The sequence below is a fragment of the Amphiura filiformis genome, chromosome 20 (genome assembly GCF_039555335.1).
Source record: "Amphiura filiformis chromosome 20, Afil_fr2py, whole genome shotgun sequence".
Classification (NCBI taxonomy): Eukaryota; Metazoa; Echinodermata; class Ophiuroidea; order Amphilepidida; family Amphiuridae; genus Amphiura; species Amphiura filiformis.
Genome location: NC_092647.1, coordinates 23,185,267 through 23,198,607, shown reverse-complemented (window position 1 = coordinate 23,198,607; position 13,341 = coordinate 23,185,267). Strand labels below are relative to the sequence as shown.

The following is a 13,341-nucleotide window of genomic DNA, read 5'->3' as shown; positions in this document are numbered from 1 at the left end:
GTCATGTTTGTTCATAAACAAAATATACATGTCATTTCAATGATCATTGCAAATTCTGCATGGAATTGCGACAAAGCGTAGCAAGTGTTTTAAGTATTTTTTTAAAGATTGTAGCTACGAGTAAGCAATAGTTTGATTCAAGTGAAAAATACAATACTAATGTTTTTGGAATGTATAAAAAATTATCTTGTTTTGCCAATGATAATGTACCAAAAACAATATTACATATTTCTTTTATTATTTGTAATTGGTTATGAAATATATGTAGATATGTAGAATTTTGTTTTCCAAAAACATGCATAACTTAAACTTAGTCTTTGAGCTTGATTGTCACAGCATACGAAAATGAGCGGAAAACGAACTATACTGAGCTGTGTATTATGATGTTGACAGTTGAGGCGGCAAAAGCCAGGAGGCGGCTCTGAATGGCCAGCCATGGGTTTAAACTTCATGATTACGTTTTCTACAATTATATTCATATTTGAATTTTACGCTTTTGAAAGAGTTTAAACATGACACTAATTTAATTCATCTTCGAAATTGTTCCAATGTATAAAAGAAGAGAAAACTAAATACGTGCCAATACGAGTCAAAGGTTACCTATTGTGAATTAAGTCTTCATGCGCATTTTCCTTTGCTTGGGGCTGGTGTATTACATTTAGTTTCTATAAAATTGTATAGTATTCAACTTGAGTCATCGGAAACCTATTGACTTAATAATCAAGTAGAATTTATTGGAATCCATCATGAACATAAAAAGGAAAGGTGCTCTTGCGAAACGTGTCTTTCAAGTTGCAACTCGGTGGACAAGTCCAAATAGTCTTTCCACGGAGGTGAGTAAATCTGTTGTTTGTCCATAGTTTGAACACAGTTTTTACCTTACAACCCTAATACAATACCTTAATCTCCCACACAGGGGATGAAGATTACAAACGGAGTCACCCATTCGGGTAACCCCTTTTGAAAATCGCATAACCTGTGTGGAAGTTGAAGGTCATGTCTTCCACAGGGGGTATGTGGATTTCAACTGGAATATCCCATATACTCATAGTGCATGCTTTTCCACCACCTTATTCCCGAGCATTCAGAGAAAGGTTTATTGTTCAGGGCACAGAAATTGCATGCATTAGACAGAAAGTACTAATGCAGTAAAACTTCTCAAATATACAGGGTGTCCCTGAAAGAACTGTATCGTCGGACACTGAATTGTTTAGGTATTTTAACGCATAAATCAAACATAACTAAATAACTGATGTGGTTGAGGAATATATCAGCTATCACATACTTTTTGCACTTTGACAATTGACCGCTCCGTTTTTGAAATAAAATAATTTTACGAAACTACCTTTCACCCCGTTCTACGGAGTCAAATATCTATCAATGACAACAGACGCCTCATGAGCTGATAATGGGCAGTGATTAGCACTCCGAATACAGATCATCGATTGATATTTGAATCCGTGGAAAGGTTTGAAAATGAGGGATTTTGTACCATTCTTATATTCACGAACGATGTAGTCAATTGTCAAAATTCAAAAAGTATGTGATAGCTGATTTTATCCTCAATCACGCCAGTTATTTAGTTATGTTTAGTTGTGGCGCTAAAGTACCCAAAGAATTAAGTTTCCTACGATATAGTTCTTTCAGGGACACCCTGTAGAGGAAGATCTCAGCAATAGAGAAATTGTGTCAGGTGACATTGTGTATAGAAATGTGTCAACTGCAGAAAAAGATGTTATAATCACAAAATGTATTCACACGAAAATATGTTAAAGCGTATAGTTCTAGATATTCTGTTAAGCAATGTTTTTGAGCATCTTGAACATTATTGTTGTGTGTGGAAGAAGAAAACGGAATGCATGCGAGTCAAAGACTATCTATTTGTGAATAAAGATTTCATACGAATTTTCCTTAGCTCGGGGCTGGTATATTATTTTGTTTCTATTATATTGTATAATATTCAAGTCAAAGGAAACCTTAATGAAGTAGAATTTATCATCAGGAACTTAAAATATTTCAGAGGCACATATTTGTTTGCTTGAATAATTAATTTACGTGTGACATACTCAAACAAAATAATAGAAAAAAGAAAAAAAGATAAAAAAAAGTCAATTGAAATGCATACAAGCATAATCCTGGATGGTGTAAGAAAGAATGTGTAATAAGTATCTGTACACCTGAGGATCATTATTTAAAACGGTTTGTCAAAAATTCCTTTCGACCTGCCAAAAATCTTTGCCAACTCTACCAATTAAACTACTTAGATTCTCTACTGAGGTGATGTTAGAGCGACGAGCAGGACATTTGGCATATTTGAACGTCTTTTCTACGCATTTTTACGACACATTATCGAAAAGGTGACCAAACAATATGAGCCAAATATTGCTTTCCACCCTACCCTTCGACTTGCCAACACGTGCCTCATCTCTGAAGCTTCCCAAAAATCTTTGCCTTTCCCTAAAATTCACCTCGGGGTATCATTGTTTCACCACCCCATTTCAGAAGCAATCATAAATAAAAGGTACCTAAAAAGACAACATAGGGCTATAATATTAGCCATAATCAAGAAGCGAGTTATGATATTTTTTCCCAGTAAGATGTATTTTAAATGCAAAGACAATCAAATAAATGATAAAGACAAGATATAAATAGTCAGATGACCTGAGATATAAGTGCATCAGTGTTATTCACATTAAAAAGTTCAAAATTAAATAGCTTTTTGAAGCGTGTTTGTAAACGCATATTTGTAAATCAAATTAAAAACTATATTCTTAATATGTTTGTTTATTCCTAATGTGATTGACAAGTTGTTGTCTGATTATTGTGAACCCATATTTGCGTCATAGTGCTAATGTCAATCAAACAGAGAATAATTAACAGAAAGCTGCGTCATCAAACATATACAACGGGCCATTGTGTATAACCGCAACCGCTTGCTCAAGATATTGTTGGGGTCGCTCACTTAAGACCATTTCATACTTGCAGTCGCAGCGTGAGATTAAAAAACTCGCTAGTAATCAAACTCTGGTTAACAATCACTAACAGCGTGAAATCGTTGCAAGCATCGGAGCGTCAACATTGTCAACATTGTCGAATGGCTTGCAACTTGACACTCGGGCGTGCCAGCGATTTATCAATTTGATATCGGCAATTGCTCTACCGATCAGCAATGGAAGTGAGCTACGATCCCAGTGATTGCTTAGTATAAAATGCCCTTAATGTTGGTTTCATACTGCATGCCGCTTTTTTCTGCAAGCGACAATCAGCAAATGGCAGCGATATGTGTCTGAAAGCCATGTTGCCGCATTGGGCTCATTGGTCACAAACCGGGGTCACAAAGTATGTCCTGTGCTCATACGTCAGAGCAGCATCGTTCCCGTGTTTATTTCAACTCAACTCCTGGGTACGTATTTATAAATACGCACGTGACCACCTCCACGCTGCCATAACAGCTTATAGGAAGTTTGCAAGTAGCCTTCGACACAGCGGGTGTCCTATATATTTGAATGCAAAGTCGGTAAACAACACAAGACTGTGCAGCAAAATAGTCTATTTTGTTCAACTGGAAAGAAAAAGAGCAAGGTACGCCAACTTGACGAGGGGAAACAAGTAAAATACAGACTAGACGGTGTGCAGAGGGGGACAAAAACAGCAAATGTGGGCATTAGAAGTAAGTAAAGTTCGATATCCAAAAATTACCAGTTTCAATGCCCACAGAAATGATAAAACTGTAGAAACAACATGAATCAATGGTAATACAAAAGTGCACTAGAGGACACACAACAAAATATATAATTAGAACGAAACTACATGCTGTAGATTAAAATCAAATTCAAGTCAAAAACTGAAGGCAAGTTCAAATTGAACTGAGTAGTAAACAAGACAACAGACTCAGAGCAAAATAAGCTGTGTCTTAACTCTATGAAAGCAAGTCCACTACCTTCAGTTTTTGACTCGAATTTGTTTTTAAACTACAGCATGTAGTTTTCGTCACAAATATAGATAACATACCATATTGACAAGAAATAATACATAAGAATGCAACTCCGGAGGAAATGTATAATCGTACTGGCGCCTTCACAAGCCGAAGGAGGACATCAATATGCCCGGAAAATACTTGTAAACTACAGAAATTCTGATAATTCTTGCTTGAGCTGGGTACTTGAGGTTGCATGCGTATGATAGAGACAGGATGTCCATTATCGCACTCAGGTGACGAAGTAATTTTTACTCATGTTTGGTGCTTTAACCGCCTCGTTAGCAATACTTAAATTGTCCATAAACATTGTTTTCCTTTTCCCGCCTTCTACAGTCATTCTGCAGAGGACATATACCCGGAAATAGGCTGGTGGAATGAAGACATTAACAAACTTAATGTCAGGTAATGTGGGAGCCTCTTCCAAAATGAACCCTTGTTATTATTCCACTTTGAGGGAAAGTGCAAGTTTAAACAAGTCTTAAATGTTTAAACACCTTTAGTATATGACCATTGTACCTTGAGATACTCGCATTATAGTGAATCTGAACCTGGCAATAAACGTTTTCTGTTAAGCTGCCATATAGTCGGTTCGTGAAGGTGAAATTTAGAATTAGACAGACCATCTGTGTTCAACGTCATACGTCATACGTCAGAGCGTGATTTATTACAAGAATGTATAAACATGGTAAATGTGAAATACAAATTACTCGTCACGCAGAACTTTCTTGACTATTGTGATGGTAAACATCAAATGAATAAACTCTTCCAAAGCATTGAGTATTTCGTGAACAAAATACTATTCGATAAATAAACTCTCTTTTTATCTTCATAACACTCTATGCTCTGCTTCTTTATAGTACATGTACATGCCCTACTTCTGAACGGTAAACTAATATTTCTATGTGTATGTATTTTCTGTGTGTATTTCTATGTCCATTGCAATGAGATTCTTGTTCTGTCCAGATTAGACTATGCCAACTCACTCTTAATTGGATGCAACTCTAGCAACATCACCCGCCTTCAGAGATTGCAGAACAGGGCTGCTCGCATAATCTTCCAAGTTGCGCGCCGCCATTCTACAACTCCTCTTCTCGCTAGTCTTCATTGGCTCCCAGTTAAAGATAGAATCGCCTTCAAGACACTTTTGTACATTTTCAAGTCACTTAATGATCAGGCTCCTTCATACCTCACAGACTGCATTACCATATATGAATCAGGTAGACCAGGTCTACGATCTGCTGCAGACACCACACGTCTTGCCATCCCTCGGAATCACCGGGTGGTTGGTGGTGGGGCTTTCAGCATTGCTGGTCCCAAACTTTGGAACAACTTGCCATCATCCATACGGTCATGTCCCACTGTCAGCAGTTTCAAGAGCCATCTTAAGACTCATTTGTTCACCTCATAAGATTTGTTGTTGTTGTTTTCCTCTTTTCTTTTTGTGTAAAGTGCTATGTTCATATTCCTTGAATTTGCAATAGCGCTATATAAGTGCTGGTATTATTATTCTATATAGGGCATGGAATTGTTACGAAAATGCAACTATGTTTGTATTTTCCCAAATGCAAGCAAACACTTAACAAGACGAGACAAACAAGAAGAACACTTTAAACGGGAAATAAAGTGGGAACACACATACAAAAAGACAAATGTAGAACCTGAATGACCTTGAAAGTAGTGGTTCAGTGTTATTTACCGTAAGAACCTCTCTGCATTTGATAAAGATCCTGCTAGGATCGAAAGCTCAGGCCCCCACAAGTTATATCTTAAATACAAAAAGATATACACCAAGATACATGGAAAATTTGGCTTAAAAGATGATATGTAAAAGCAAGTTTTTTTTCGTAAATCCTGCATGACCATAATTATTTATGTAGATCCTGTATCACCGAAGTTGCTCCCAGTAAATACCAATAAAAAAAGAGAAGAGTACTGTGACTAAAACTGAATGTGATATTGTGAACCCGAATTTGCTTGATATTGCTATTGTCAAACACAAATTAAATAACAAAAAAGTGCGTTATCAAAAATTTGAAACAGGCCTTTGTATGACCCAAAGCACTCGTTTAAGATATCAATACATATTGATGGGGTCGCTGGCTTTCATTAACCCACTACGGTGGTACTCTTGCGGATACAGGACGCAATATAAATTAAGGAATACAGAACAGACTGATGACATAATAGTTGATTTCAAAAATGACCTTGTGGACTGTTTTCCATGGGAACAGAGCATGCGTAAATAGATTATTGTTTGTCACAAATATAGACAACATACCATTGACAAGAAATAATACTTAAAATTACAACTGGCACCTTCGCCAGTCGAAGAGGAACATCGATACACCCGGAAAATACTTTGCTACAGATATAGCAATTCTTACTAGAGGTTGCATCGGGATTGTCAAAATGTAATATGTAAAGATCGCACTTACATAACAAAATCATTTTGAGTAATGTTGACCGCATCGTTGTCAACACTTTTACATTAAATTGTCCATAAACATTGTGTTCCTTTTCGCGCCTCCTACAGTCAGCAGAGGACATATCAAATACCCGGAAGTCGCCGTTTGAAATGAAGACATTAACAAACTGAATGTACCGCGATGTGTGAGCCGCATCCGAAATTAACCCTTGATGTTATCAGGATCTCTGTCGTTATTCTGATTTGAAGGAAAGTGCAAATGTTATCAAGTCCCAAATGTGTATACACATTTGGGATGGTTCATGGCAATTGTATGTACAGATACTCGACATCAAGACATCTCTAGGGAAAGATTAAATCTTACTCACCAGACCATATTCGTTTATCGTCATACTATAGGACGTGAAATTATTAACATGAAATGCAAATTCCGCGTCACGCAGAACTTTCTATGACCATTATCATGATGTTAACGTTAAAATGAATAAAACTCTTCTAAAGCATGAAGTTTTGTGAACAAAATGCTATTCGAATAATATTTTTATCTGGCAAGAGGAATGAAACACTCTATCTTTGGTTTCGTTATAGTACCGGGTGTCCCATAAAAAGGTTACATGTAGATTTTTGAAAATAATCTAAGTTAATGTGAACAAAATATACAACTATCCTTTTCATGACATAATCTATATACCCTCTACTAGTACCCCCCCCCCATATCAAAATATAATAGGTATCGGGATAGTCTCTGATACTAATACCGGAATAGTACCCGCTACCTAGTGGGATATTAGTATCGGTATAGTATCCGGATTTTTTTGTCCATATATGGACATATAGTATCGGGATAGTATCCGATACTGTTACTGGGAGACACTGATAAATAGTATCGGAATAGTGCCCGATACTAGTATCGGGATAGTACCTGATACTAGTATCGGGATAGTATCTGATACTATTTGTTTCGCATGTAAATTGTTTTGCCCAAATATGGTCATAGAGATATGTCCAGAGATTTACATGGTATATGGACAAGGTCACTGGAAAATTTCAAATGATTATACATGTAGTTGTACATACATTAAATGTGAAATGTGTAGCAATTGATTATATTGTACATACATGCAGCATTGAAATTAGTGGCAAAAAGCAATTGAAAATGTACATTATGAATGCTACATTGCATGTTAAAAACATATACTATACACATTCACGTTTATGGCATGCATCAGCTGATGCATTGAGCACCATGCTGTCTTGGGTGCAGAATTCAACATACTCCGTGGTTTGATGTAGCCTACATTGCACGATGTTCTTAAGCTTATACTAAATTTAGGTAAAATAAAAAGTTCTGTTCAAAAACTATCACCCAATACAATCATACCTGTATTGTGAAGCCCAGAAATAGAACACACTGTACAATTCTTTGTACAACAGTATATATTATCCTTTGAATCAGAGGAACTCATTCCTTGACTGTATAGCAATTTGGCTCCAAGCCCATATGGCAGTTATTCTAATTAGTCATGTGACATGGATTGGCGCCAGCTGAAAGCGGGTACTATTCCGATACTATAGTATCGAATACTAGTATCGGGATACTATCGGAATAGTACCACTATACCGATACTAGTATCCAACTAGTATCTGCTAGCAGATACTTTCGGATAGCTCCAGAATACCTACCGGATACTATCCCGTATAGTAGCCGGAACTATACCGATACCTTTTCTTTTTGCTATGGGCCTGTGAATGTCAAGTTCACAACCTACGTACTTAGACCATATTCCAGGCATTCTTGACCAAGCTCTTTACGTGAAATAATGCAACACGATATTCATTATACCACCGTCACAGCCACCGTGCATTTGGCGGGACACTTGAGTAGGCACAGTCATAGCATGGCAGATGCAGTGTTTTATTTTGACAAATAAAGAATAAAACTTGTTCAGTTTTATTTCAAGAGTTCAGTCAGAAATATAAAAACAACAGCAGCGATTTCAAGTCAACAAAATCCAAGCAAGGCCAAAATGCAAAAGATTGTTATTCATTTCACTATGTTGATGATATGAGATACAGCGTGCAGAACTGCTATTACCAAATACGTGTTCTTCTCTAATGACCATCTTCCTTTATTTGTTACCACCAAGAGTCAAGAAGCTCTAAAACTGATTTATTTTCAGTGTGCAATATTTAATTTTTCAATATGTCTCTTTTGTGCAATAAGTTCAACAATGAAAAATTAAGAGAAACATAAAAAGTAATAAAGAAAAATCTGAAAACAAAGTCGTGTTTGTGATCAACTTTCATTGTGCGATATTTTGATGGGTATGCACTCTTGACACCCATGTCATCTTGCGCTCATAAGTTAAGTTGATTTTAAGATAAGGAATTGAAACTTAGCAGACAGTTACAAGAAAGATGAATAAATAATATCTGAAAAATGACATTATTTTGTTGTACCATCGCAAAATGCGGTTTATTTTCTACATGTAACCTTTTTATGGGACACCTTGTACATACCCAACTCTTGAACGGTAAACTAATAAAACTTTTACCTGTCCCCTTCTTTCTGTATTTCTATGTCCATTACATTGCGACACTAAGTTATGGTATTATTACAAAAAAATTAAACTATGTTTGTATTTTCCCAATATTACTCATTTTATGAATATTGGTTCATACTTTGAATTACTGGTGTCAAATATTATTACTATGAATCTATAAAAAGAAAATACATTGTATATTAAAATGTAGTTCGCTGGTTCAATGCTGTAGGCTACGTCTTGGTCATGCAATTGTGAAAGAAATGCGTTTATCTTTAACTTGAATGTTATTGTAATTCATTTTTGTGCATAAAACTGTTTCCTGGTGCGACTTATATGTGACATACATGTGCGAACAGGAAAAATGTGATCCAACTTACACGAAGAAAGCAATGTACGCGTGAAATACAAATTACTCATCACGCAGAACATTCTTTGACCATTATGATGGAAAATTAATTTAATAGAACTCTTCCAAGTCATGAAGATTTTCGTGAACAAAATACTGTTCGGTAAAAAAAAACTATTTTCCTATCTGCCAAGAAGAAAAACTCCATTCTTTGCTTCACTATAGTACATGGCCTATTTTTGAACGGCAAACTAACATCAGGGTTTTTTTTGTGTGCGTGCCGTCTTATGTATTTCAATGTGCATTGCAATGTATTATTGGCGTCTATTTAATTTTCAGAACTTTGAAATAGTGGGGTACGGCATTGAATTTTTATCCGAGAAGTACATTATAGGTTAATAAACTAGTATCACTTGTTGGGAGTGAAATTGTACAAAATAATGCACGTGTACTGAAATGTTGATGCGTCCAATGCACGAGCGCCGAAGGGGCGGGGTGCAGACGCATCAACGTCTCAATACAAGTACATTATTTTGTACAATTTCTCGAGCAACAAGTGGAACACATTTATTTCATACACGAGAAAAAAACCCATGATTTTTGCTGTTTTTATAACCAAATGTTCTCTAAAAAATATTGGAAAACCCGCCCGGAAACCAATCAATCCTACGCGACACGAACGCGTGCGAAAGCACTGCGCGTAGTATACGGAGTGCCGTTGATTGTGTACTTTTCTAATCGCTTTTCTGATTGGCTGCTTTGATATAAGAGTGCATGAATTTATATTTAAATGTAGTTGGCTTTTTCGTTGCTGCAGTGTCTCAGTGACGCAATTGTGAAAGAAATGTTTATCTTTAACTTGCATGTTAGCGAAAAACCTAAAATACGAGGGTTAGGGTTGTAAAAATACTTGTCTAGTTAAAATATCGGCCATTTGATTTTTCGAGTTGGAAAATTCATCATTTCAAACATACTTTTCAGGGAGTGAGGGAGGACCGTTCCAGCTTCTTAACGAACGCATATCGTTTATAGGACATCGTCGAACGTTTGTTTGTTCCCTTATTATAATTCCATTTTGTGAATGAAAATGTTTCTTGGTGCATCTTATAATTATTTGATATAGGTGCGCACAGGAAAAGTGCAATCCAACTTAAACACAGAAAACACTGTGAAGATTTATACGAGGTATACAAATTACGTACCACGCTTAACTTTCTGTGACAAAAAGTAAAAACTCTCCTTTAATATTATTCAATAAAGAAACTCTCTTCTTACATGCCAATAATAAACATTCTATTCGGTAAATTAATATCAAATTTCTATGCCTGTCTTCTTCTGTCTGTATTTCTAAATTTATGTCCATTTCATTGCGATACTAACTCATGGTATTATTACAAAAAATGCAACTATGTCTCACGGTATTATTACAAAAAATGCAACTATTTTTAATGTTCATTCCATGAGATTTGATTCATATTTTTAAGAACTTTGAAATATTGGTGTAAAATGTTATTACTATGTACTATGTGTACTATGAGTGTATAAAAGGAAAATACATTTGATATTAAAATGTAGTTCACTGGTTCAATGCTGAAGGCTACGTCTTGGTCATGCAATTGTGAAAGAAATATGTTTATCTTTAACTTAAATGTTATTATATTTCCTTTTTGTGCATGAAACTGTTTCCTTGCGCGTCTTATATTTAATATACATGTTGGTGCGCGCATGAAAAGTGCTATCCAACTAACACGAAGAAAACAATGTAAACAATTACGCTTTACGCGGAACGTCTTTGGAATAAATGAAACTCTTTAAAATTAGGAAGCTTTTCGTAAACAAATACTATTCAGTAAATAAACTCTCTTACTGTCTGCCAGGAGGAATAATAAACATTCTATTCTTTGCTTCGTTACAGTACATGCCCTACTTTTAAAGCGTAAACTAATATTAGTTTGTCCTCTTCTGTCTGCCTTTATATGCATATTATTGTAATTCCCTTTTGTGCATGAAAATGTTTCCTGGCGCGTTTTATAATTATGTGATATAAGTGTGCACATTAAAAGTGTACTCCAACACGAAGAAAACAATATATAAACTCTTCCAAAGTATGACGCTTTTCGTAAACAAATACTATTCAGTAAAAAACAATCTCTTCATATCTGCCAGGAAGGATAATAAACATTCTATTCTTTGCTTCATTACAGTACACGCCCTACTTTTAAACCGTAAACTAATTACCTAGCTGGGGGGTTTACACCCCCCAGCTAGGTATTCTAATGCTATCCGATTCTGCTTTCTTCTTCTGGCAACAAACTTTCAAAATGCTTCTCCTCCTACATGTTACACCCTACATAAACGTAACTTGCACATATGTATCGGCTATATCCAGTGCCCATAGGGTGCAAACAGAATTGGGGTCAAATGTCATTAAGGGGGCATTACCGGTATATAACCAAGTACCTTCAAAATGCTTCTTCTGCCACATATTACATAGCACAATTACGTCACTTACACATGTGCATCAGCTTTACCCAGTGTCCATACTTTACACACAGAATTGGGGTCAAAGGTAGGTAAGGGGGTAAAATCTTACAATTGCCTTATCTCAACATCTGTAAGGGGTGTGGGGCTCAAACTCAGTGACAACAAATCTCATGACCAGGGACCATTTTACAGGGTCAGGTCAAAGGTCATGCAGAGGTCAAATTCTAGAAATGCATTTTCTGGACATCTGTAAGGGATACAGGGCTCAAACTCTGTGACAACAGACTTAATGACCATGGGGAATATTTTGGAACACTTTACAGGGGTCATGTCAAAGGTTAACTGGGGTCAAATCATATAATTTCATTTTCTGTATATCTGTATGGGGTATGGGGCTCAAACTCAGTGACAACAAATCTCATGAACAAGGGAACAGTTTGCAGGGGTCAGGTCAAAGGTCATGCAGAGGCCAAATTTTCGAAATGCATTTTCTGGACATCTGTAAGGGGTACAGGGCTCAAACTCTGTGACAACAAAAGTACTGACCAGGGGAACACTTTGGAACGCTGTGCAGGGAGGGGTCAGGTCAAAGGTTATCTAGGTCAAATCGTAGAATTTAATTTTCTGCACATCTGTAAGGAGTATGGGACTCAAACTCTGTGAGCTAGGTTTGTGGTCTATGACCACCATTTGCCAGTAGTATCAATCTGTCCTCTTCTGCCTGCATTTTTATGCATGTTATTGTAAATCGTTTTTGTGCATGAAACTGTTTCCTGACGCGTCTTTTATTTAATATAGGTGCGCACAGAAAAAGTGCTGTCCAACTTACACGAAGAAAACAGTGTAAACAAATTAGGCGTCACTCAGAACTTCTTAAACAATTATGTATGTAATACGTGAAACAAATAAAATTCTTCCAAATCATGACGCTTTTCGTAAACAAATACTATTCAATAAATAAACTCTCCTCCTATCTGCCAGGAAGGATATAATAAACATTCTATTATGTTAAAATTCTATTAAAAATCTTATGTAGGGGAAACTGCGAGAGTATTTGGAACACGTCTTAAAGAGCATAAGACTGAAGCTGACAAAGCCTCAAATAAGGCTTTCACAAGATCACAGAGAAAAGCCTCGGTCACAGGAGAGGTAAATAAATCGGCCATAACAGACCACGTAGCGGAGGAAAACCATGTCATAGGATGGGATGATGCAAAAATCAGAGACAGAGAGCAAAACAGAAAACGAGACACATTAAGGAAGCCATCTTGATCCGGAAAAAGGGGGCCAACACATTCAACCGAGACGAGGGCAACCACTTCCTACCCCACATTTACGACCAATTACTCCACTCCAAAACGCCACCAACGTCGAGTTCCAGCAGGAAACAGACGAGGAGTGGGAGAATTGATCAGTCAATTTGAGAAAGTACTACGATGTTGTACGAAACGTCATTGAGGTATGTTTATAACATCTTTTATACCGAAATACTTGTACACCAGAACTTTTGTAAATAATATATTCTATTATTTGCTTCATTATAGTACATGCCCTACTTGTA

General features: G+C 36.4%; 1 protein-coding gene across 1 annotated transcript in view; it reads left to right on the top strand.

Moving 5' to 3' along the window:
- The window catches only part of LOC140142209 (uncharacterized), a 79,584-nt gene extending 74,197 nt beyond the window's left edge, over window positions 1-5,387 (top strand). The window contains exons 2-3 of the mRNA XM_072164175.1: window positions 4,313-4,381; window positions 4,943-5,387. Coding sequence (XP_072020276.1) covers window positions 4,313-4,381; window positions 4,943-5,387 — 514 coding nt within the window. The remainder of the gene's footprint in view (window positions 1-4,312; window positions 4,382-4,942) is intronic.
- The last annotated feature ends 7,954 nt before the right edge of the window (window positions 5,388-13,341 follow it).